This window comes from Haliotis cracherodii, unplaced genomic scaffold (genome assembly GCF_022045235.1).
Source record: "Haliotis cracherodii isolate W230 unplaced genomic scaffold, xgHalCrac1.p SCAF_1, whole genome shotgun sequence".
NCBI classification, from domain to species: domain Eukaryota; kingdom Metazoa; phylum Mollusca; class Gastropoda; order Lepetellida; family Haliotidae; genus Haliotis; species Haliotis cracherodii.
Window position 1 is genome coordinate 72,004,589 of NW_027266264.1, and position 27,946 is coordinate 72,032,534.

A 27,946-nucleotide genomic window follows, 5' to 3' on the forward strand; every position below is an offset into this window, starting at 1 on the left:
CGTCATGTTCTTCAAACAGTGACGAGTTACATTCTAAATTATTTTTTACTGCCTAACCTTCCATCCATTCACCAGCATACCTAAACTATTTCGATTCTTGCTAACCCTGCATATGGCCCTTATCATCTAACAAGAAAAGGCTCATGTTACTGTCCTTGGACTGCCACCAGTTGGTTGGGAGGCTGACATATTCAGGGTTTTGAAAATGGAACACGAAATGGATATCTCAATTAAAAAACTCGTATCAGTTATGTTAAACAGTGAAAGCAGACCACACTGATCTCAAGGCGACCTTTGAACTACATAAATGGCAGACAATACTTGTTATGTAGCTGACGCCTATATCTATTTGGTTCACTAAGCTGCATTTACTACCTCTCCTTACTGTTTATAAAGGGAAGAGAAGGAACACGTCATCGGTTGGACGGATACCAAACCATAATGTAAACTGCAGATAAGTAAAATTGTGTGTGTATTGGTTCAGTGAAGACTGGGGTTAGAATTGAAGTTGCTTGTCGTGTTTGAAAACAAATATGTCGATTTTCAAAGAAAAGATGTCAAAGATACCAACCAATAGTAGTGTATTATGCGAGGTTTGTTAATTTTCATAGTTTAAATCAAATTATATTTAACAAAATAAAACCAAACAGACGTATTCTTTGGGTGCTGACTAAGTGCCAATACAGTTCACTTATTAATTAACATGGCTAACTTAATATATTTTCAATTGAAAATCGAAGATATGATAAAATAAACTGAGAGTTAGAGTCTCTTTTGCTCCCCAGTTTAGTAAGTTATTAATGCACAAATACCTCGAGGTAGCAGGCTTTATATAATGACAATGTATAGAAAGAACTAATTTTTAGAAATAATATTCTTTTGATTTAAAGTGATATGTAATTAATATTGGTGCCTATCCAATATAAAACGGCTGTTTTTAATAACACATTGATTTTGCAAATGCAAACGTGATGTCACATTGGTAGCAATATGATATAACAGCGGCATTGTATATGAATATGAATATGTTCTTATTTACGAGACGGCAGTAGCAAATGTGAATACCTGGAGGAACCTAATAATTAATTGCAATGAAATTTAGACTACAGTTCTGTCAAAGACAGTATAAGCAAAACGGTTTATTTACGCCCTCAAACAAATTATTATATCAGTTGATGGTCATCAAGCATATACTATAAAACCAATTTCATAAACGTATTTGATAATTACAACTTGAAAATAAAATCTGGATATATCTTTCAAAATGCATGGAAAAAGATTATACAAAAGTCTATGTTAACCTTTCATCAAAGTCATACATCGCTGTAAAATTAAGGCAGATATGTGTGAGAACGATAACGACATATGGACAGAAATGACAGACAGAGCATCACTCTACGCCTATATCGAGGACTAAGGGGAAGTAACCCTCCACTTTTCAGGAATGATGACCATGGTCAAATATGGCGAAGGCATGTGTGCAGATGATTATCTAGGTCGATGTCCATGGCAGCTCATGAAAGGAATGGCCTTTACGCGTCAATTATCAAGACTTAATCTGTCGTGACTGTCACGTGTCACCTACGTCACCTCACGAGGCAGCCACGTGACCAGCACAGAGAGGATATCAACCTAATGTCTAGGGAAATGTAAAAAAACATTACGTGATTGTCACAGAGTCCTGTTTTACAGTGTCGTACTATCGCATCAGTGTAGTGTTACTATAAAAAGACACTCAATATATCCACGTCTTCACGCCATTTGGTGCGTGTATATACATTTGATACATGTAATTGGCCTCATTAATTTGATCACACAGTCATTCAAAGTTACCTCTTTCGCACTGGCCCGCTACTTGTACTCAAGGTAGATCAAAGTCAAGATCATTGCACATCCTAAACAGGAACGCCGTGCGGCGGTATCACAACGAAACATGATGAATAACACACTCAGATAATTCATGCATTTTCGCTTGATTTTGGCGGTTTCTCCTGAGGTTTTTCCTCAATAATGACTTCTTTTCGGATTGTTACTGGTTGTCCCCCCGCCCATTTGGGCTGTATTGACTCGTCCTTTTGGGACTTGCTGTCTTTACTAGAGGGAACAGAAGGGCTGACACTTACTATGCTCTTTTTAACAGAAGGGTCATCTTTAGGGATTTTAAGAATAGGAGTTGGTTGAACAGTAACAGTTGTGGTTGTAGTTGTGTGGGACGGCTCTGGCCTATCTTCAGATTTTGCTTTGGTCTCCTCCGATTTCGTCCTATCTTTTGAATCTTTAGAATGTTCCTTAGCAGGATCTGGAGGTACCGCAAGGAACTGCTTAGCAGGGGTGCCCTTAGGGTCTGTGACAAGAGGAACTGCCTCATCTAGACTGGGAGTTTTGCCTGTATCTTTTAACTTCTTAGGTTTACTTTCCTTCGTTTCAAACGCTCTTAAAAATTTGTTACCAAGAAAACTACCCCTTCTCTTCTCAATGTCTTTCCCTTTTTCTTCCTTTTCTTCCTCAATTCTTTCTGGGGCCCCGGTCATGGCATAAGCATCTCCCACACTCCCCGATCTCTTTCTTTCAGGAAGAGAAGGAACTCGAAGTCCAAAGAGATTAGGTCCTGATGGTACCTTTGGGAGCTTCCCAAACTTATGAGATTTTCCATCAGTAAAATCTATCAGGTCCTTATCCTTTAAATTTTCCCGAGACCTGCTTCTCTTCTCCTCAGTAATCCGTTGCAACCTTGCCGAAAAATCAAATTTGAATTTTTTCTTAGGTTTACTACCATCAGAACTATCATCTGAGTCTCCGTCCTCATTCTCACTAGCGCTGGTAGGGATGGGTGTGGATTCCATCACTATCTCGTTCACAAGCTTCTGGTCCTCCTCAAGATCTGCTCGGCTGCTGACCAAACTCGGATTCTTGCCAATCTTGGAGAGTCTCTCTGCAGCAACACTCTCCATCGTTCTCCTCATCAATGGATATCGATCCAGTACGTCGTTGAAATGCTCCACGGCCAAAGAGTAGAGGTTGACATATGTCTCCGCTCGAACACTTGCAACACGACGTGCATTAGTCAACAGACAAATTTCTGAAAATAATAAAAGAAATAATCATTACTGGAAAGAGACCATGACTTGATCTGGATATCATCTGGATACGGAAAAATCTCAGTCTTTTTACCGGTAATCCTGGTCTCAATTTTACTAATTGGTGCTTGTGCAACCATATCCGTAGACCTTTTTTTCCCTAAGACTGGCCATTGGTTATCATTATTTTTTCATTTTGAAATATTACTTCTCTATTATTAACAACTGACAGTTATCATTTCCAAGCCAAATTATGAAAATATATGATTCTATATATGAAGTCCTGATGTAAAAAATTGTAAACATTGTTTAACATTTTGAAAACATGCCGATGTGCGAAGATTTATAAATATGGAAAAAATGTACAAAGATAAAAATATTTAAAAAAAATAAATCCATGCAAAGAATTAGAATTATGAAGTGTTACCACCATTTGTGTTATTTTTAAAGTACCGTGCATAAAAAAGCCCATGCTTATCAAATGTCATGCTGTAAAAGCGACATAGGAAAGATGAAGATACAAAAAATGGAAAACATCGTTATGATATGCGTAATAGTAATATATCGGCGTCCATGGTCTCTTGTTTCATTACTAAACATTACATCAAGATATGCAGAAATAACGCTCTATAATCTCAAGCCATCGGAAACCCTTCTATGCAATGCCACATAAATGAGTGTACACTGTTACAAATACCATAAGGTCATTATCATTTGTTCATTTCCGGGACAAATAATTGTGTTAACCTTTTATCGGTATTGTAAAAAATGAAAGCAACAAATTTCCCCGCCAGTACAGGTCCCGGCTAGTTGTTCAAGCTGACGTGAACATACACATGTAGTTTTCATGGTAGTGATGAACAAGCATTGTGTTAGTGCAATGAATTAGGGTTCCTTCTGAGACACCCTGGTGATCACCCACAGTGATAACCCCTAGGAGAAAATCATCTACCTCCGAAGTAAGACCCATCTGAAAGACTAGTGGCGACCTCCTTGTCTGACGTTATGATGTCCACAATGCCTTCTTGGATGAAAAACATCTTGGTTCCAATAGTGCCCTCCTTTATCACCAGGTCGCCAGGCTGAAAGACTTCGAACTTGAGTTTGCTAACCACCTCTGAGACGAAGGAGGGGTCAGCGTTCGTGAAGAATGGAACAGATGCTACAAGAGCTCGGCAGTTATGGTTGATTACCTCCTGGAAATAAAACAAAGTAAGTGAGTGAGTTGGGTTTAATGCCGCTCTAAACATTGTTGTTCTCACATTACGTCATTACAGCATAAAGTGGAAGGGAAGACCAAACTGATGCAGGCCTTAGACCTTTGATGAAACTCATGATCACGGTTAAAGTGCTGACAAACCAAGAATCACATTTTGGCGAAACTGGAAATAAAGCCATGATCATCGGATTCTTGAATGACCAAGGAAAATAACTCTGCATGGCGAATTGAAACGCCCTGCGCCTTGGCCACCCATGCATGGCCCTGGAAATACATTCAGAACATGACGTCAGGGCATAGCTCAATGTGAGATATGGAAATAAGGACACCTTTGAAGTAGTGGAATTGTATAAAGGATGTGTTAATAAAATCGTCTTTGAATCAATTACAAGGTAAATTGGGCGTGTTTATACAAGTATCTGTAAAGCACTTCAATGTTGTGTGAAACATGTTAGAGCGATCATCTTAAAGAACAGAAGATGGACGTGGGGAATGCGATTATTTGTTCGTGAACATCTTTGGAGAAATACAAGGGTTAATACAATTTTCTTTGGGGAAAATCAAAGAGATTATGGGAGAGCTATAGTTGATACTTTTGTCTTTAAAACACTGAATTGTAACATGAGAATATTGGAATATTTGAATCACAGAATTGGCATATAGGATATATCAGTACAATTTCAATTTATTAAAGGTAAAATTTACCGTACACAACAATAATGGAACTTTGGAACCAGTGCAAAGGTACAATGTCACACATTAATGGCATTTATGAAGCACTAAAATGTTAAACGAGTGGTGCGCCTTTTGGAGCAGTGCAAAGGTACACTGGACATATATGAATATAAAATGTCAACGCTGGAGAGTAATCAGTCATAAGTATTCGCCGAAACAGATTCCATTGGGCGAAAAATGCAAAATAGAGGTGACAATTATATGAGTGGATCCATAAAAATCAGTGACAACACCAGGTGTTCGCGAAAAGGGAAAGCATGTCCTGCCCTACCGATAGCCCTAATTTGCGTACATAAGTGTTTGTTGCCTGACGCCACACAGCAGTACTGCTGCAACGCGAAACCTTCGAATCACTTTTTGCTAAATGAGGGAGGCCACTTTTGGAGGAGCGCAGAAGCAGATTGGACATACAATCAAAGGCATATATATGCTGCACTAACATCGTAGAGAATGTCTAGTGGCTGTCGTTGGATTGCAACAGATGGAGGTAAACACTCTGTATAGTGACAGCTGCGCGCAGCGACAGGGGTAAATGGTTTGTGTATATGTAGATGTTAACATCTAGTTATCGAACAGACTCCAGAGCTAATTCAAAAACGTGCTCTTGATTATACATTTTTTCAAACCTACCATGCGTCATAATAATATAACAAATACAAAGAAGCAAGGTTTATACCTATAAAACATTAATAATCTTTTTATCGTAACCAAACCATATTAAGGAAAAGAATTTATGGATGTCAACTCTTTTATTATGAGGAACACAACGTTTCGGAGTATATGCTTATTCCTTCATCAGGTGTATGAATGCTATGAGGCAGAGACCTATCAGCGCCAATTATTTGTTGGCTTCCCTTGTTCAGTTTTCATCTTTTGTTATCTGATTACTTTTGTTCTTCTTACATGTATATATATATATATATGCTTTCTGAACCATAGCATTCATACACCTGATGAAGGAGTAAGCATATACTCCGAAACGTTGTGTTCCTCATAATAAAGAAATTGACATGCATAAATTCTCTTCCTTATGTGTATCACTTCTTAATGCCTTTGAAAGACTTCAAACCATATTACACAATCAAGTTTCTGTATAAAAATAATAATACAAACTGATGCCAACTGTTTAAGGTGCCCGCCATGTGGCATACTGGCCAAAACTGGAACAGGCAACTGTATAAATATTTGATTTCTGAATGACAATAAAAGTCTATCTAGATTAAGGTGTCAGATTTTATCTACTTCCTCAGCCTTTACTACAGCATCAGTGTCAATAAAGAAACAAGCCAATTTCGCCTAGCACGACAGGATCTGTATGGAAATGGAGTTGGTCGAGCTCTAGGGTGGTCTGCCGAGGGCGGTAGTCTAAACTCTGTGCTAATCTTCAGCGTTTGTGTTAGAACTGCATCGAGTTTGTTTATTCACCTGTCGCTGACACAAGATTCACATTTAACGTGGTTTAAATGAGGACACGATGTAAGCACGTCAGCTATGTCTTCAAAACATTAATTACTAACACACTGCAACTAACAACGTGGCAAGGGAGAGCTGAGAAATGCAGGAGTGGTGCAAAATTGCTCATTTGCTAGAATGCTAATTAGAAAGCCCCAGACCTGAATAACGATGGTGTGTATTTGAATTTGTTCAGTTTGGTTGTGAAGGACACTGATCAGCAATTTTAGTGACGCTTTTAGTTTCATGGTTTCAGATATAGTGTTTCATATATTTGAAAATTCATGCCATTGTAACAATGAAGCTCATGGTCATTTACTTTCCTGCTGATATCACATCACAACTATTGTAGCAACATATATCCCTTCCTACTGATGTATCAGCATGTCTTCGGTAACGTATATACTTTCCTGCTGATATCACATCACAACTATTGTAGTAACATATATCCCTTCCTGCTGATGTATCAGCATGTCTTCGGTAACGTATATACTTTCCTGCTGATATCACATCACAACTATTGTAGTAACATATATCCCTTCCTGCTGATGTATCAGCATGTCTTCGGTAACGTATATACTTTCCTGCTGATATCACATCACAACCATCGTAACAACATATATCCCTTCCTGCTGATGTATCAGCATGTCTTCGGTAACGTATATACTTTCCTGCTGATATCACATCACAACTATTGTAGCAACATAATATTATGGACATTCCGCTGAAATCACATCATCCACTATTGTAACATATAAATATCCCTGCTCATGTCATATCACTTATATTGTAATACATTACCATTTCTACTTATGATACCTCTTGTATTGTAATAGATTGAAAATCCTACTGATCAAACTCAATTATAGTAATATATTGGCATTATCGAGCGGCGACGTCACAGCTGTATCGCAACACACTGATATTCTGCGTATGGACATAATCAAATAAGTCCTTAGATACTCATTGACTAAATATTAAAGGCAGTTGACGTTATCATGATGTTCCATAAACAAGTATGCATCTATCACTACATACATGATGAATCATCTACTTACGTGTTTCAGACACTCATTTAGTTCCCCTAATATCGTTTCCTCGTCGAACATCTTTCCCTGATACCGATGTTCATAGTAGTCTGTAATCCTCTGTCGAAGGTTTCGAGGTAATTTACGATATATCATGTACTCCTCAACTTGTTTGAACTGAAAGAACAAACAAACGATACCATTTACCAACATCGATATAACTTTGTCAAGGTGGAATTGTTCCCCGTAAAGCACTAATACTAAAAACAATAATGCAAGGCAGAATAGAGGGGGCAAATATAGATGAACTATTGATTGCTTTTCGGTTTACACAACAATAAAAACGTTCCACGCCAATGTATATCGCATTTATAAGATCATATCTCATATTCATCCTTAAATCATTATGATGGCGTCAAGCTATCGTTGTTGCAGTTGATTCTGCGCTGGCAATACTGAACGTGCATTTTAACAAGTTCGTTCGTTGGTTTGTTGTTTAACGCCGTTCTCAGGAATATACCAGCTATATGACGGCGCTCTGTAAATAATCGAGTCTGGAACAGACAATCTAGTGATTGACATCACGAACATCGATCCACGCAATCGGGATACGATGACATGCATCAATCAAGTCAGCGAGCCTGAGCACTCGATCCCGTTAGTCGCCTGTTACGACAAGCGTAGTCGCCTTTTGCGGTAAGCATGGGTTGCTGAAGACTATTGCTACCCCGGATCTTCACGGGTCCATTTAAACAAGTTAAACTGACGCATTTTTATGCAGAATCACAGATAAATTATGTACAAACCATAACATGATTTAAGTCACTGATTTAAGAAATCACCTGATTCTGTTGATTTCTCCACTACATAATGTAAAATGCATTTATTCTCGTGCAGGAACATACTTTTATCTCTCGCATGAATAAAATGTCTATTTGGTCTCATTTAATGTAAGACATAATCCAATGAGAAATCACATAGATGAGATTACTAATTGATGTTTTCACCAATCCAGACTCTTTACAGTGACGTTGAAAATCCAGGTATGTCCTAAACGGATTGTAAAGACACCGTAGCATTTTTGTAACATGCAAGGATATATTTGATACCTACCTTTTCATTATAGAGTCTTCTAGAGGTGTCAAATGACTGGATGAGAGTAGTGGTATGAGCAAGGAAGAGTGCATAGCAGGTGGCACCACTCAGCATGCTCAAAATGGTCAACCACGTGTCCGACATATTTTGTGGAGGGAAACGCCCATACCCTATGCATAGCATATGAGATAACGCTTTGAATAACGCCCATGTATACTGTTCTGCCCAATGAGCATCCTGAAATGGAAACAATGGATGAAAAAGATGTCTAGGTATGAGTTACAGTAAACTGCCATTATTCCGGTAAGGTAAATGACACTTTACAGACAGAGAAAGGTATATAAATGCATGATACGTTGTTAGGTAAATAGTTCGACAGTAAAATTGCTGTTAACTTCCTTTATCCCAAACTAAAAGGACACTTTCGAGAAAATTATGTAAATATGTTTGACACATGGTTGAGGAAAATTAAAATATTTTGAGATAAGCAAGTTGAAGATACGAAGAGTAATTGCTATAACATTTTCTTGATCACGAATCAAAGGGATACTTTCGAGATGGCGAAGTTAATGTAAACACGGATGGTGATTGGGCACCCTTCGAGTTACTGTTTCGAAATTGCGAACAACTAAATAAGGATAGTCCATTCTCAGTGTGACTCCCTTTGTAGACCAATAAATCCAATCGATCTGTTAGCTTTGAACTGTTTTGAATAATTCAATTCAAAATGAAACATGTGTTTCACTTCTTAGCTACACAAATACGTTAGTGTTATTTTCAAACATTTATGCTGCAATTAGCCTACTTGAAGTTCCTCTATGGCTACCCAGCAATCCTTTGGGAAGTCTTGTAGCATTGGTATAAGAAACTGGAGACAACCATTCCAATGGCCCAAGAGGAACATCAGACAGATGAGGTTGAAGATTCTCATAAACTTGCCAGCAATAGCTAAAAACTGAGATCAGGAAATTATGAGTCAGTTTGTGGTCCTCAGCGAGACGAAAATCGGCATTCCGATGCAATAAAAAGCGTGCTTGAAAGCAGAAATGAATTTGATTGCGCTAGTGAACTGGCGAATACATCATAAAAATAAACATCAAATGAGGTTAGATATAAAGAACTATTACAGAAATTCTATACTTTGCAATAAACTTTGATTAAACAAGTGAAGAAACTAAAAAAAAGATCTAACTAGCCTGAGTTGCAATTAATTGGATGCTAAGCTGACATCAGATAGAGAAAGAGGTTCCCTTTTTAGGTAGTGTTCTTTTTATAAGCTGTTTAGCATTCAAAGAAAAATTACAAAGATAGTAAAGAGACATTCAAAGAGAAAGATTGAAAGAGTAAGCTCCTTACATCGACATTGAAGGCAGGGTATAATTACTTGTATCATAAAATAGTGCATATGGCGCATTAATACTTTTTAAACATTATGAGACGTATATATTAAGTTCACGTTAACATGTTTTCATCAGAATATACATTCAAAATGTATGCTCAGTGCATATTATGTTACATTACAAAATCATATTTTACTTACTTAACACATATAATATGTTTTTATTATGTTTCATGAACATTTAAAATATATCAATAATTAACCTTGAGTAATTAACCACGTAACATAATCAGTTATATCAAAGTAGACATGACATGAAGTATCTCCATCGCCGATTCTGCTCTTCAAACAAACCATCTTTCAATGTCTGAATGTCAGCCTGTAAGCGGCAGACTACTATCCATGTCTACATCTACTGTGTACACGTATGTTCTTCTATACTTATACCCTTCCTATCAGAGAGTAAGGATGACTTGCCAGTCAAAGTTTAAATTACCCCCACCTCTTCCCACTGCTGAACATATCGGACCAGTCTGGATAACCGAAGCAGCCGAAGCAAGCTCAGCAATTTGGCCAATCTCAGCATTCGCAAGGCTCTCCCTGTTGAATCAGAAATGGTTAACTCAAGAAACCCATTGTGATTGGTGGATTTTAGCAAAATGGCTGCGTCCGACGTTTTCTCAAGTGTTCGCAATAATTAGTGCTAGCCTCCAAAATGGACAAACTTCAAAGTAGGTGGGTGAATCGTTGGTGAAATGACTTATAGAAGTCCGCAGGCTTAAATGTTCAGCCAACTTACAGAAGAAACAAAAGAAGTTAACATTGTGTGACTTTGGTCAACATTTTGCGATATTATGACGACTGATATTCCATTCTACCATATTCACAATTCAACTTGATGACGTAATTGTCTATATAATTTGGTCATATGTACCCGGAAAGGAAGTTAAAATTCTGTCGAACGCAACCACATGGTCATGGAAATCATGAACAACATCATGATGTTGTACATACATCTTAGGTCATGCCAGAATGTGTCATCACAAAACATTGTTTCTGCTAAATCTCTTTACAACAAAGAGACCCAAGTTCAGTTAGTTTTTGTTCATTTTGTTTAACGAGATTTATTTTCCTTCAAATCTTTTACATTGGAAAAAGAAACAGTGTACAAAGAAATAGAACCAAGGCGTTAGAATATATTTTGTGACAACCAAATTCCAGACCAATCAAGAAGATGTTCCAAACACGACAGCGTGCAGGGAATAGGGGGAGGTCTGGGGTGCATTTGAATCACTCATTGCACCACTGTTGGCTCTCTACACACACGTTGTGCAGGGAGTTACGCATCGCACATGTCACTCTTGGCAGCCATTACTTCCAGAAAGTGCTGATGTTGATGATTAGCAATACTGTATATATATCTACCATGCAACTCTTGATGTACGCTAAAACCGTATTACTAGTAAAAAGAGACATGTGAGTATCATGAAAGTCATCCTAAGGTTTGAGATTTTGTTTAAAAGGCACACGTTACCCATGTTTACTTATAGATCTACGATTTTAATAGAGAGCTCTGAGTCGTCCATGTCGGCCCCATGATACCGAAGAGGATCTTTATATCAGATAGATATAGCCAAACAATCCACATTTAGGGACTCGACACCTATTTTTCGGATGGGTGGACCGGTGAGATGAAGGGGGTGGGTGTTGGTGTTGGGTTGGGACTGGGTGGGGGTTTGGGGAGGGTCATGAAACAAATGACAGAGCGAAAGAGGGGGTCGCCAAATTTATGACAACTATAAGAGGGGTGGGGGGGGGGGGGGGGGGGTGGGCTTGGGAGGCACGAAAACTCTCTTTAACTCATGCTGATTACCTCGAACAGAGAGAGAGAGTTTGGAGAGGGTCCAGGGGGTGTCATAGGTAAATGTTACATATGTTTGGCAGCATGAAACAATGCTACTTAAAGGAAGTAATTCACACCACACACCCCTCGAAATAAGTGACCAGTCTCTTACATGGACAATGCATATTGCACTTTTTAACAGTGCATTGGGATAATATTCCGAATATTCGTATGTCTCCGTCGTTATCTCGGACTTTTTGTCAACAGTTTCTGTGACTTTGTGCACAGCAAAGGATAGGAACAACCGATGGAATACTAATAACCAACAACACTGACATACGGATACCAAACCCGCCAACGCAAGCATGCTCCGCTACTAGGTACACAACCAATACGAATAAAATATCCACAATAGTAATATATAACACGCATTTCATCAAATATTCCTTCGTAACAAATATTTAACAACTTTATCCGAAACCTGCCAGTGCTATACGTAAGTTTGAGGCTGAAAGAACCATGGTATTGCCACTGTTAAAGAAGTAATGGAGGGGAACGTTTCCATTACAAAAACAGAATGACGTCACTACCCAATTCGTTGTTGTTGTTAGGAAACCAGTTAAGGTTGCACATTTTCCAAACAAATACAACGCTTTCTCGTGTTTCAATCAAGAGGGTGTCAGACTGTTGTCAAATAACGTTTATCTCACCAAGTGACATGACACAGATATGATTTGCACTCATGACTGTTCCACTCATGCAATCAGGTCAATCAAAGTCATAAACATTTATTTGACAACATGGGCCGAATATCTTATCTTTATTCTACCATTGCTCCTACTCTATCTACTTGCCCCAAACCTATAAGAACTCAACGATTACATGAAGTAATTGTGCACAATTGTATCTGTCATATGCATACACATACAGAAGGAAACACTACCTGACATATCTGTATGAAGGTGGTACTGCCAAGACGATTGTCCGGAGAGAACCATTGTCTCAAACGTTAGGGTGACTTAATATAAATTTCCTTTGTCAAATGTATTCCTGAGATGAAACAGTGTTTGTTATAGTAATATTTGATTTTGTTTTACATCTAGAGAAACTTGAAATATGACATATTTTTAACGAGGTGAGGTGAGGTGAAATTGGGTTTAACGTCGCGTCCAAGATTATTGCACTTATATAGCGACTTAACGATGATATATGGTGTACGGGTCATTGTGAAATTGGATTATTCGTAATTTTATAGTTATTCTTAACTTGATGGCAATATATTTTTCAGACGCACGGTATATGCATGAACTGAAACATTGCTGAACAAGCAATACGGCTTCTGTCTAAACGAATGCAGCCAAAATCCATCCGTTTCGTTCATAAAAAATAACAAAAGCTCTTTCTGATGAAATCACTCTTGTTTATAGTTAATATGTACAGAAACCATTGCTGCCAAGTGTTATTAACGCATGCCATATATTATAAACCAGATGCTATGGAATTTATTTCAGCCGTACAAAAGGAGCTAGATGTATGAAATACTAGGGAGATGACAATGATAACCCGCCACTATTACCATCTAGTCTGAAACAACACTGAAAGACAAAATGGTTACTCGTTTGGACACTGTTTATCACATACCCGCAGTATCTGAGGTCATTTTGATCATACATAACGAAAACCTTAAATATGATACTAACATAATTAAACATAGAAATATACTTATAATTCTACAAGAATTGTTTTGTACCATCACTGCATTAGTAAATCAGTTGAATCATAACATTACGCATGGATATAGGAAGAATCTAAAATCTTTACAGTATGAATCGTATGGTCATATAACACTTTCACAGTAACAATTCGACTCACAGCAGTTTACAAGGGCACAACACTGGACACAGTTTCAATTACTAGGCAGCATGCGTCAAAGTTTAAGGAAAATGTGAACATAAAAGGTAAAGAAGCACATTCTAAAAGGCGTGCAAACAGGGCATGCGCTGTATGATAACGTGGTGTGTAGTTATGAATCTAAGTGTGTTGTCATAAGTGCACTACGTTTGTGAGTGGAGAAGGCTTGTGAGGGAAACATTTCCAGGAATGCTTTAAAACGGATAAAATTTAAAAGATTTAAGTATATGCAGAATGGTATTAAAATGCCTTCCAAGGCGATCATTCTCTGCGGAGTATCCTTCGTTGAAGATCAAGACGTTCTTGTGCCAAAAAGAGAAATCACATGATTATCGTCATCATTCTGACTTTCCAAATGGACAACCACTGTAAAGAACGCCCGGCTTACAAAATATGAAAACCTTTAGAAATGGTTCTACAACTATGAAATGAGAGAAATGTGAAAAGAGATAGATTTTGAATATATTTTATGTGCATGTTCATGATCGCGCTCTTTAAATAATCCATTGCTTACTTGGCTTGTCGCGGACGCTATGCATCAATCATTGAACTATCATCTATATATTGTCTTAATGGTATTTCCTGGGTGTTTGAAAAAACTTATGTGATGTCTTGAGCAGCCGCTTTATCCTTGGCATTAGCAAATTAAAGTTGTGTTACATGCAGCTGGCTGATGGCCTTGTCTTTATCATTACAAGAACGGTCTCATGGAGGAGTGGGTTTTAAGGTCTTGCAATCTTTCGCTTTCTACTAGAACCTGAAATCTACAAAATAGTCAAACGTTAAAACCAGCATTCAAGAAAAAAACAATGTCCACAGAGAGGTTGAGATAAATAAATATTTTTCAAATAGTCGTAATTCTATAATTTAGTACGATGCATCATGCTGAGGTCTTGACCTCTATCTATATCTAACGAACTGTTGAACGCAGTGTGAACTGAATGAAGAAAAAACAACTACTTCTAGGTAACAGAATAATACTCTTCAACATATTAACTACATGGAAGTGTCATACTTTCAGTGGATGGCAGTGCGTACCAATGACACCTTTCTTCGTTATGGTGCTATACTCAAAGGCTGTGGGTCAGGTCTATATGGTTTTGTGGTCTATATGATCTGTGGTCTATACGCTCTGTGCTCTGAGATTAGTGAAGCAATTGTTATGGAGTAAGTAGCAGAATAACGCTGACAGAACTAATCCTTACGACCAGAATGTTTTGTCTATAACGCAGTTACTGTGTTATAGTCAAATCTCTGGTTGGTCTAGCATGTTAATGATGTCAGAGGCTTACCAACAAAACTAAAATGAATAAAAATGATGAAAATAATAATAAAAGCTCTATAAACTAAATTTTGAAATTTAAGAGGATTACCGAGATATAAGGTGCGCCACGGAATATCTGAAAAAGTAAAAGCCTTTCATCTTGGGTATAGCACCTGACGATGGTGTCACTGGACCGTCACAATTAGCTTAAGCTTTGCACAATAAGCACTTATTGCATAGGTATGGGTATTTTTTAAAGCATCATAGCATTGACATATTAAATTGAAAACAATTGCGCAACGCTTTACTTACAAAGTAACGGATCTTTGGGAAATTTGGTGATGGTGAATAGGTACCAGTGAATTTACTTATATTGAAAGTTTCTGATGCGCACATCTTGAAATCTTTATATTACTGTTACGCCTGACAGGGACGATGTTGCTTTCAATGATTGTTACTTACTTAGTTTAAGCTTTTGTCCGTTCTCGTTGGAATGGTATAAATACAATGTCTTTGGTCTGTGGAAATGACATGACCACTATATAAAGATTGCTTTGAATGCCCTCTGTACTGTTCTTCCAATATAGTAATGTAACTTGGTATTCTGTGCTACTAACTGACAACGTATGCTACCATGCCTACAAAATAGTGTAAACCTTATGTGGGACTACCTATTCATATACCATATTTCATTGATGCAATAACGCTAGGGTACTTTACCGTTAACTTATGTGCATTTTTTGTACGTCTCAAATACTAGAAATTGATGATAAAGAAAATAAGAAAATATCGTTTTAACAAAAGTTGAATTAAAGTAGGAGAAATAACAAATGCATAAGTACAGAAGTCACCAAAGAAAAGTACTCTAATCATCGTCAGTATGGAATGATTTTTTCAGGTGAACAATAATTGACTTGCCTATGCATGTGTTTGTGCCTTGTGCAACTTGTGGGCAGAATACGCTCACCTTTTTGCGAACACCTGGTATCATTTGAGAGTGATTCAAAAACACATGCTCATGATATAGTCGGAATCGTACAATTGAGTCTTTTTCTGGGTGGAGATTTCGTATGAAAATAGAAAGGGTATTATTGATTGCAGACTATTTTGCCTCTTACAGCCTGTTTCGTCGAATAGTCGAGACTGATTATTCTCTGGCATTGATGTTTAATATATATCTTTCTCTTATGATAATTACTTGGTGGCTCTACTATTCTGTGAAGTCATATCCCCAAGAAAAGGAATTTGTAATACTTGTTGGAAATTCTCTGGGATCAATATTCACAGAATGTGAGAACAAAGAAACGACCAAAACCATGAATAGGTTATCAATGTGATTAACTATACTGTGAACACTATCGTGTTGACAAACGATAACTGACATATAGTTTCAACTTAATATTAAAAGCAAAGTAAGCATTTCATATATACGTAAAGTGATGGAAAAATCTTAAACATTTATCGTGAGACTGGAAGTCCATGCAGTGTTTGGAGCGTTCATCGCATTTTGGACATCAGCACAACAACGTGACTATCATTAGATGGCATCAGAGTAATCCATGCCCGTATGAGTACAGCATCAATGATGTGTTTTCTTCTATACAACGAATCGCTGTGTTTAAGAATGGCGTGCTTGTGATGTTTCATGTAAGTGCAAGTTGATATTTTTCGACGCGGAAGAAAATGAAATAATAAAGGAATACGCAAAACGAAATGTTAGAAAAACAAAACTTAAAAAAGCAATATATAGATATAGCTATATGCTTACGTGAAGGCACATCGATATATGTCATGGATTGGTACACGAAACTAATGGTATGTCAATATGAACTGATACGTCCACGATAGAAGAACAAAATATATATATATATATACGTATGGTAATATGACTCTCAAGATGGGTGCATTTTACAAACACGTAGTGGAGCGGGTACCTTTGATTTAACATAAGCACTAGTTTCTTCATGGTATAAATATTCAAAATTATTTGTTCGAAAAAATATGAAAGAAAAATTAAAGTATGTGCTTAATAGAACACAATTTCGGTATCTTACACCTTAAAATTCCTAGCAGCGTGATAGAAAAAAATTAACACTGTAGAAGAAACAAACATTAGTTAACTATGGTATGATGTTATTTTTTCCCTATGATTTAACAGGTGTCCATGAAGACCCTAGTGGAACACCAAGGTAGAGGGGTACGATGACAATTGCCAACGGGGAGGTGACCAATAGGCCCTTGACCTGTTGTCTGTACGCTGACCTAGGGATGGGCGGAAAGATAGAAAGCCACGGAGGTTGTCCACAGATTAATTTTGACAGACATTCCAGCCAAAAAATGCGAGAATGATCACCTTGCCAGTACGGGAGGGCATCCAAGCGAGGTTTCGTACCTGCGTGGAAGAGCTGACTGAAATTGGCCTCTGAGTCCCACATAAGAAAAATATAGTCCATTGGAATGGAGCTTATGAGATCTAGAAAGAACCATGTCTTCATGTAATGTTTGGCTATAAGTTTCGGATCCAAAATAATTTCATCGGCAAAGTCATTCAAAATAACACCTGAAAAAGAATGAAAAAGTCAAGTTATTGTTGTTTGCAGAGTTATCATGACAACGACAAAGAGAAACATTTGCGACAAAATATCTGCTACAAATGCCAATTTGGTTTTCTTCTAGAAATGACTGAGTCAAACATAAAATCATCCGCAAAAAGTAACCAGTAAAGTTTAACTTGTATTAAGATAAACAGGTTAATATGCCAAAATTAAACCAAATTAATATTAATTAAAATTAAAGTTATTTTGTAATTCTGAAATAACCTTCTTTCGTCAGAATGATCCATTTCATACAATCTGCTTTACCTTGATAAAGTGACCTCCTACATCATGCATTATGATGTACTAAAATAATCAAACTCGCTTTATACAGAACAAAGGACAAACAAAAGTTATTTCTGGGTGATCCACAATCCTCTAGTATAGTACTAGAGTAACGGAGAACGTTGTCCTATTTGAGGATAGCACAAGACACATTGACTTGTGTGACTGATTACTGTAAGTTATATTGGTCTTTAGTATTATGTTCCATTATGTAAATGCCGTAGGTAAAGGATACATGCTTACTCGTCCTAGTGTTTTTCTGTCATATTCAATAACAGATCCAACAAGTATAATTCGAACTAAATGTAGTTACACCTGACTTCTTCAATGATCAATAGTGTCATTTGGTTGGCGTTTCTTCATGGGTTTTGTTTTCATGGACGGATAAACAAAAATGTTCTGTGATAAAGTTATTCACTTTTATAGTTTTATATCTTGTCTTTAGCCTTTTCTGTTTTTTGACGCCGCTATAACAATATTCCAGTTATATCACGGCGTCTCAACATAACGTGGGAGGAAAGCCCGAAGTGATGCAGGTCTTAGACGTTTACCATTTCGGCGAAACCCACGAGCACAGGTATGGTGCTGACAAACCCAGAGACATAATCGGGGCGAACCGGGATTCGAACCCACAATCATAGGTGTTTGAAAAGCCCAAGGGACGCAACTCTGCACAGCGAATAGCCGCGCCTGAGAAGACTGAGCCACTCATGCCCATATATATTTATATGTCTTAATAGGTCATTGATTGATGTAAGTTCCGAGATATGTGCTATTTTTTACGGAACATTGTGTTTTGATATTCGATTTGTTTAAAAAGAGTTTAAACATATTATTCCGAAAATATATAAAAAATAATCTTATTAACGTAGCGCTGCTTACCTGTTCTAAAATTGATTACGATGTCAAGAAAAAATACAGTATCTGATATACAATTGAACACGATCCAGTGTGTGCTGAGGTCGTCGTTAAAGAAAGATATTGCTACCGGTAAAATGATGAGGTTGGCGATAAGTAGCACCAGCATAAACAGATCCCAGTAAAACCTGAAATGAAAAAGGAAAATAACAATAATTGCAATACATGTACAGCGAAAAATGTCTGGATTAACGAAGTTTAGATGCTGTGTAATGGAGAAAGGAGTATATACAAAAATGAGGTAAATGTTCACTCGGTGTACATGTAATATATAATAAAATAGAATAAATAGCCCTGATTATTTCTAAATATATATATAGGAAGTAACACACACACATGTACATATATATATACAAAAATTAGGTAAATGTTCACTCGGTGTACATGTAATATATAATAAAATAGAATAAATAGCCCTGGTTATTTCTAAATATATATATAGGAAGTAACACACACACATGTACATATATATATACAAAAATGAGGTAAATGTTCACTTGGTGTACATGTAATATATAATAAAATAATAAAGTCCACGTTAGTCCATCATCTTCTTTATATCAGTTTCATACATAGTACTTTCGCTGTCTCATGACAGCTCTTCAGTGTAACTGACAATGACATATAACATATGACATATGACATTGTCAGTTACACTGAAGATGTATATATATATATATATATAAAATCAGGGCTATTTATTCCAGAAACATTTTAACATTGAAATAAATGGACATATACTATATATACTGGTATACATATTTACTTCTAGTTCAAAACGGTCAGTCTTCATGAACAGACATATAATATATACCTCTGGAAATCCAGCGGGGAAAGATACAAACGCAAAGATCAATACATGTGTTCTATGTGATGATCACTCTTCTCATATGACGAGTCAATATTTGTTTTCAAGAGCACCACATACAACATTCTTGATATATATAGATCCTAATCAGTCTCTACAAACACCACAAGAGACATGATCAGAACTGAGGTAGTTCCAATATAATACAATTTAATACGTGTAAATACTACCGCGAAGAATAAAGTTTTCAAATATTTATCAAGCAAAATAGATTCACTGTAAATAGACACATTCTGCCAACTATTTTGAAATGCTTACTCTGGTATTTATAGCACACATCGGCATGTTGCACAAGTACACGAACTATTTTAACACGCGTGATGTCGATTATGTTTTCATATCATTCCATATGATCATTTAAAAGCCTAACATGTGAATAAATATTCGCACAACTAACTGCGAAGTGTAAAATAAACATGAAGTAAATAATCTAAATTCTAGCCTTGAGAGTCTTTTGCATCATGGTACCATCAAAAATCTTTTAAAATCACCATTATGGTTTTGGATTCAACAAAAAGGCGGATTATTGGCCCGGAATATGTTTGCAATTGGCGGTGCATAGTTGCGTCTATTGGGCAGGCCATAAACCTATGATAGTGGGTTCGAATCAGGGTTCAGCCAGATTATTGTTCTAGGTTCGTCAGCACCGTGCTCGTGGATTTCATTAAAGTGTTAAACGTCTGAGACTTGCATCACTTCGGACTTCTCTCTCACTAGCTGATAAACCGTGAATGGGGCCCAACAATCCCAAATCACGAAAAACACATATTCTTTGAGTTCGAAAACTAACCAGTGACTTGCGTATCCGAACATGCTATCGGCCGATAGCTTTTGCAATTAACAGACATGAACATTGTGAGAATCATACAGTTCTTTCCAAACACCACTGTCCTTATTGCAATGTGGTTGAGACCTTGTGCTCTGACAACTCCAAATTCTGCCTACAATATTATCCATATGTCTAATGGCAGTCTGTACATCACTGATGTCAGATCGATGCGTTCGATGTGTTCGGGTGAGTCATCTATCAGATTCTATTTCTGTATATGTCAGGATTCCCATGCAGCGCATATTTTTGTCCATTCCGAGAAATCTCGGTCGTCGTGGATTATTGAGATCGAATAACAAAATACATGGCGTGGGGCAGAACATTGATCAACAGAAAAGACAGCCGCGATGCTATCCTTGATATAAACCAGGCTTTAAAGGATCAGCATAATATTCAAAGATTACAAAGTGTAAACTATGTATTTAGAAAGACGAACAAATGTCACCTTTGATGTACTTGTAAATAAAAGCTACAATACCGTTTCCATTATCATAAGAAATATCTGCTAAAAGCCGACTTGACTATGAGCGGGGTAGAATAGGTCTTCAGCAACCCATGCTTGCCGTAAAAGGCGACTATGCTTGTCGTAAAAGGCGACTAACGGGATCGAGTGCTCAGGCTCGCTGACTTGGTTGATGCATGTCATCGATCCCAATTGCGTGGATCGATGCTCATGATGTCAATCACTGGATTGTCTGTTCCAGACTCGATTATTTACAGACCGCCGTCATATAGCTGGAAAATATTGCTGAATGCGGCGTTAAACAACAAACCAACCAACCAACTTGACTATGAGCATGTGTTTACAAATCATTTGACCAGTATGGAACAATATCAGATAATCGATGTACGTGAAGTTCCAAAAGGCATTTGCGATATGTACTACCGCACTCAGAACTGACAAGACAATATGACGTCATGATAACACAAATTTCATTTGTTGATGGGTAAACGGGTGACGCCACATGATGTGTGAACACCCACCCATGTGGACCGTTTGACAGCAAGGACGTTTGTTCAATGTGGCACTCAACATTAATGGACATCCATCAAACGAATCCAAGGCTTTTCAACAAACGCGTAGGTCTTTGGTTTCCCAACCTTCGCACCATGTCGTCTTCACGTCTTCATTAAATGTAACTGTGGATTTTCCACTATATGTGTTCATTCCAGTCCAACACACACACAAATTAATCCTCCACTTTAATTCTCTGGACGAGAACGAAATACGTTTGTCGTGATATATAGAAGCAGTGTTTTTAACACACATTCAACATAATGTGTATCACGTCACCAAACGTAATCATGTGGTATTTTTGCACTTAATGAATAGCATTTATCCATTATCATTAATTCGAGCGTGCATCTTTGATACGAAGATTGACGGCAAAAGGTTACTCTCGACACTCGTTTGTGTTTACGTTGTCAGTCACTGTTCGAAACACCGCCACCTTGCAGGCTATTTATAGTCAGGGTGGGGCTTTAAGTTAAATGTCTTGGCAAAATTCCGTGTTTTCATGTTGCCAATTTGAGCAGAAATTCGTATGCAAATAGAAACAGATCAACCAAGAGGGGATCACATGACATTGTGGTGTCTACGGGGATGCCTACATATAGTCTAAATGTCCAAATTTCACATCAATTTTATGAGGCCCAGCATTTCCCATGTTTGTCTCTCAATAAGCTGAAGAAACAGAACCTGTGATCGTGTGTTCAAAAATCCCAGATTCACCCTTATGTTTGTCCTTATTAAACCCGTGCTCGTGGGTGTCACCAAAGTGGTAGACGTCATCGACCTGCATCACTCCATGCTGTCCTCCAACATCGAGCTGACGCCGTGATTTAACTGCACAGCACAAAGCGGCGTTAAGCCCAACTCCTTCACTCACTCCATCGAAGCAAAGCTGTCGTAGTCAATAGCGAATATAACACACTGGAGTTCGCCATATCAGATGTTTTTTGAAACTGCAAACGATAGTTCTAATGTTAAGTTATTAATTGCAGCAAGCACAATTATTCCTTCCAATAATTTCATCTAATCTACCAGTGTGACGCCATGATGGTTATCCTAGAGTTGCCCCAGACGTCAAGAAGCAGAAAGCAGCGGGCAGAGATCCTTGGAACCTTGGGCTGCATACAAGTGCTTGTCGTAATATTTATTCTGACACACAAAGGCTTCTCTCCATTAACAAAGTCACAACGGGAGGCGCGGGAACACTTGAAAGTCTTCGTGCAACAGCATAAACACTTCCAATCAGTGGCACATTGTTGGAAAAGTGTGTACAGTTTCAAATGCCGACAACTTTTAGCATACGTGTTCATGGCAGGTTCAGCTGCTTCTTTGCAGACATCGACCTCTGAGTATCTCCCTAACGAGCGTTAGATTAATTGGCTGCTCTTGGTTCGTTTCAATTGCACCAATCCTGTTTTTATTTCTCAGTTCGTGGTTCGTACTGGAAATTGCACAATTCCTAAATCGGCAGAAGAGCGAGGTAATTGATGTGAATCTCCCGAACATGTCGCGAGATAAACTAGTGTCATCCTGCAACTTTCTAAACCACAAGAATCGATATTATGTCCAGAAAAAAACCCAAGAAGATGAATTAAAACCAGGCAAGGTTTCAGCCAGGTTGCCTCAAAACTCTATTCACTTTTCCCTCAAGTGCAAGTTGATTATATAGTTGCGCTGGGACATAAAATTGATCCAAAACTTGGTAACCTGTACCACCAAAGTGAATCCAGCTAGATATTTGCGATGCTCATTAGTCGACAAGATTAAACTTCCTCATAAGTGAAGTCGCGGAAGAGATAAAATTACATGTCCATTTACTTGAACAGTGGGGCCACATATAGTTGGATTAAGGAAGAAAGATTGAAACACAAATGGATTTCTTTTTCAGAAACGTAGGTTAAGTCCTCAAAGGATGGCCTTAATTGGAATAAATATTCTGATTCAAACAGTGTCTTGACGGATACAGGATCATGCGCACGTAAATCAAGCAGGCGTAAACACACAATGCATAATGTCATGTATTTTGACATTGAACCATTACCACCAAATGTCCCGCCTCTCGGTGTAGGGTACATACATATATGCAAAAAAACAGTTTGAATAGGAAGGTAATGTCTTCAGAATTGCATTTATTAACATGAAAAACGTTAAAGGATGATCACAGCTCATGCTCGGAACGAAGATGATGACAAACCTGACACTAAGATGTTAATAAAACCATGAAGGTTCCTTACAATATCAATCATTCATAACAATGCTTTTGACATCCACTTTCAATCTCTTCTCGGCGTTCTTAGACATATCCTTTCACATGTTCATTAAGCAACACTCAACACTTCCAGCCAAAAATGATCTATAGTACTTCAAAAGCTTTTGGCCTTCTAAACGTCACTCTACATTGTCGATAAAATTCACTTTAAAGCATTTTGCCAAAACACACAGGCACGTTAATGTGTGAACCTTTTAACTTGAAGGGTTAATCAGGCTAATAAAACAGAGTCTTCGATTATTCAAATCATACGATCGTAAAGCAAGAACAACCATTGAGTGGAAGGCATCCCAAGGTGACAACTCTGGATGTAACGCTGTAACACACTCTCCATACCCTGATATCCTCTAAATCCCTTTAACCTCATCACCTCCTCCCCACTCCCCCACATCACTGATCCCAAGGTGAAGCCACCAAGTCCAGCTGGCGACAGTTGATAGTTTTCCTGAAATTGCTGTTGACATGAGATCAATGGAGCCTAGTGCGTTGCAGACATTTATCGTTCCTTTTGCATAAGTAACAGATCATTCAGGCAGACGATGTTTTAAAATCTACAACCTTTCGGGTTTTATCCGAGTCAATAAGATGGACACAGCGTGAAGTAGAACAAAAAGAAAAAGAAATTCCTGATGAAATATTTTGGTATATCACAGCTTGGATATACCCCAGTATAGCTAGATACGTCATGAGTATTGACGTGTATTCATGACGTCATCCGACTTTTGCTGTTTGGGTAACAGAATTCAAGGATGACATGACCTGAACCATATTTTCCTGGGTTTGATCAGGTGGACACTTGCCGTGTCTTTGCATGTGTTTGTAATGGTGCCATCGGTGGAGCAGGAACGCTTACCTTTTTGTGAACACCTGGTATTATTACTATTTGATAGTAATTCATAAACTTATGGTTATGATATATCATGTACAGATTAAAATTTACAAAAATGCAGCAAAAGGGTTTGGGTGATCCTGGCACAGTCAGGCTGGTTAGGCTCATCATCAGTTCAGGGCCCATACGTCCTCTACACGCAGCCCAGACAGCGAATGGGACTTCTCACAGGAAGCGATACCTAGTAAAACACACCCAGAACTTTTCGGAGAATGTAAAGGCTCCCCGACACCGCAGCCTTCTGCATTACCCAGATTGTCAGAAGGATTGTATTCCTGGTAACAAACCCGACTCTCCCGATGTCAGTCAACCGATTGGGAGTTACCAAACCGAAGGCACCGAGAACAATGGGGAGTCGGACAACTTGGTACATGGGATGCAAGCGTGACATTTCGAAAGCGAGGTCCGCATATTTGCCATGTTTTTCCTCAATCATGTCAATCACATTACTGTAAAAAGGGACAGAAATTTCAATGATATAAATAATTTCATTGGATTTATCAATATGGACAAGATCAGGTTTGTTGGCTGGATATGTCTGAGGCTGTATACGGGCCTATTCCAAAGGATTTTGTATTTATCATTTTCCATGAAGCCCTCTACATATTCCGGGTCGTACCATGGATGGACCTCTGTGTCAAAACCACAAGCATGACGAAGACGGTAATAAAATGATCGAGCCATCCCATCATGTCGCTAAAGATACTGTGTCTGTGCCAAAGCTGGGCATCCACTCACAATGTGTTGGACAGTCTCATTAAATTCATTACAAAATCTACATTTCATATTCACATTTTGATGCACATATTGACGGGTTCGAGTTGGAAGTGACTGGCCCTGAGCAGCAAACAGAGAGCCCTCTGTTTCACCTTTCAGGCCAGACGACTTCATCCAAGTGAAGGACTCTGCAGGATTGCTGATCTTCTCAACACACTTCACATAAACTCGATGCAGTGGTCTTTCAGAAAGCCTCTCTCTTGAGTCTGGGCCAATTTGATATGGCAATTCGCTTGGCTGACACTCATTTCTGTACCGTCCAGCAGTACAGAACCATCAACAAAATCAACACCGACATTGGGATTATGTCCCACATCCTTGGCTCGTTTTAGAAAACTGTGGAATGCCTTGTTTTCATCATGAGTCTTGAGATGATTCACAAAAGGATCATCAGACAAATAAATGTGTGCAAAAGTGCACAAAACAATTATATCATGAAGAGCCTCTACATTAATCAAAACACGCCTTCCCATCATAATTGGTAAATATAAGCGATTGACGGAAGAGCGAGGGTGGTGGATCTATTATCTGACATGATTCTTCGTGTGAGGGTGTCAATACGCTGAATTTCTTGTATCATCCAATAAACAACACCAAATGAATACGAAAGGACGGGAACAGCATAAGTATTTGTGGCTTTGACTTTATTGCGAGCGTTCAGCTCTGAACTCTAGAAGATTTTCTTTAGTCTACATTTGTACTCTGGCAGAAGTTTGCCCTTGATATGGGCATTCTGGAATTTGTCCCTAATCTGCATCCCTAAGTATTTATTGTTATTATTATCATAATTATTATTATTATCATTATTATTAAAGCCGAATTAAACTAGTCCTGTTCAAACCATTTTAAGATTTGCAGAAATAAATAAAATCCAAGTTCAATTGACATAGACACGACTGATTACTTGAAACATTATTGCAGTAAAATAACGGCGTACCAACCCAAAACTGAAACTACTATATTTTAAATGCGTAGTGCTTCCAACAAAGCAAACATATTGATAACGAAAGATCCTTTCGGTAGCACCTGGAGGACTTGACACTATGCCCAGATGCTTCGTTGATACTGTCAGAGCATCCATCTTGCATTACAGGACTGTCTTCATCACTCCCGCAAGAAGGAAGAGCACCATCAATATGCCTTATAACGGGTCATGTGGGAATGTGTAGCAGACTATATCAGTGTGGACGAACACAATCATGTCAAAGCAGCGTCAAGGGTGACATGATAAGACCAATAAACTTCTTTTTCGTTCACCGTTCAACTTAATCTGACAAATGGGGCTTTAGCTTTATATTGTCAATCGTATTTAGGGCGACAGGTTCGATGGATGGCTAGTATCTATCTTGATTAAACAAGCACCCAACGATGTATGAAACACAGATATATCTGGACAAATATTTGTTCAATCTCAGTAGAACCCCAAATACAGATTTTATGAATAATGTAACAGTAATGAAAATAATTAGCCACTTAAGCGCATAGAGGGTCATGTTCAAAACGCATGACATTTACTCGAAATGCAACAGGTCGTGTGCACTCATGCAACCAAAACTGTCTCTCGGGAGCTAGAATGTGTTTCATTCCCATATTACCCGTTCGCTGCTGGGTAAACATAAACTTGTCATTTGTCTATGGAGACACCACACGTTTTACAACCCTCGTCTCAGTCAGGTATAGGACCCCTGTGCCTTAGAATCACTCAGGAGTGCGTTCACCAATGCCACTACCCTCCGCCGCCATTGCTGCTTAACTTCAGCTGATTTGTAACCTGTTCGCCGGAACAAGTGCAAGTATGATATGAATAGTTTTTAATGGTGTATCTATGGGAACGATTTCTTTTCCTGGTCATATTCGCAGAAGTCACAATTACTGCTTACTTTTTAAACCAGATTCACACTTCCTTTGTTCTACTGATGCATCGGCTAGGTGATGTACGATGACTTCCCATTACTCCTGACGTACAGTTCCAAGTGACATCGTCGCAATCAATGCAAAACGTCAACGCCAGAGAACAACTGATCTCAATTATTAGATTCCATCAGGCGTAAAAGGCAAAATAGCTGTAAAAATTATATGAACGAATCACTGAAAATCTGGGGTGACGACAGGTGACACCGGGTGTCATGTCAGGACAAATGCCCGGTTTAACGAATCACTGGTACGTATGAATGAATTATGAATCATATATAGACATTCCCATGGATACTCTAACCGTGTTTCTCTGTATGTCAAAAACGCACTGACTGGCAGGCATTATTAATTTTCCAGCATATAAACAGCTAAAGATTTGTGACATGATATTGAATGTATCGATTACAGATACTAGTATTTCCTAGGTTAACAATACCAGCATTAATTAATCTGGCGTGTTGTCTCATAGCCATTCCCATTTGACATTCTCAACAAAGCATTTTCCATACATTGAAGCTCATCCTCACACTATGAAACAGGATGAGAGGTGGAGTGACCTAATCACCAGACTCTATGAAATGGACGGCGACATGACAAGCCAGAATGAAGACGAGAGCCATCACGGCAA

The 27,946-nt window shown here is 38.1% G+C and overlaps 1 protein-coding gene across 2 annotated transcripts in view; it reads right to left on the reverse strand.

Moving 5' to 3' along the window:
* Nucleotides 1-230: 230 nt before the first annotated feature.
* LOC139468968 (potassium/sodium hyperpolarization-activated cyclic nucleotide-gated channel 3-like) overlaps nucleotides 231-27,946 on the reverse strand; it is a 181,846-nt gene continuing 154,130 nt past the window's right edge. For both annotated transcript variants that reach the window (XM_071251199.1, XM_071251138.1), the window contains 8 exons: nucleotides 18,725-18,888; nucleotides 17,356-17,523; nucleotides 10,442-10,545; nucleotides 9,412-9,561; nucleotides 8,625-8,843; nucleotides 7,542-7,688; nucleotides 4,030-4,273; nucleotides 231-3,079 (listed from right to left, as the gene is read on the reverse strand). In XM_071251199.1, coding sequence (XP_071107300.1) covers nucleotides 1,959-3,079; nucleotides 4,030-4,273; nucleotides 7,542-7,688; nucleotides 8,625-8,843; nucleotides 9,412-9,561; nucleotides 10,442-10,545; nucleotides 17,356-17,523; nucleotides 18,725-18,888 — 2,317 coding nt within the window. In that variant the 3' untranslated portion in view covers nucleotides 231-1,958. The remainder of the gene's footprint in view (nucleotides 3,080-4,029; nucleotides 4,274-7,541; nucleotides 7,689-8,624; nucleotides 8,844-9,411; nucleotides 9,562-10,441; nucleotides 10,546-17,355; nucleotides 17,524-18,724; nucleotides 18,889-27,946) is intronic.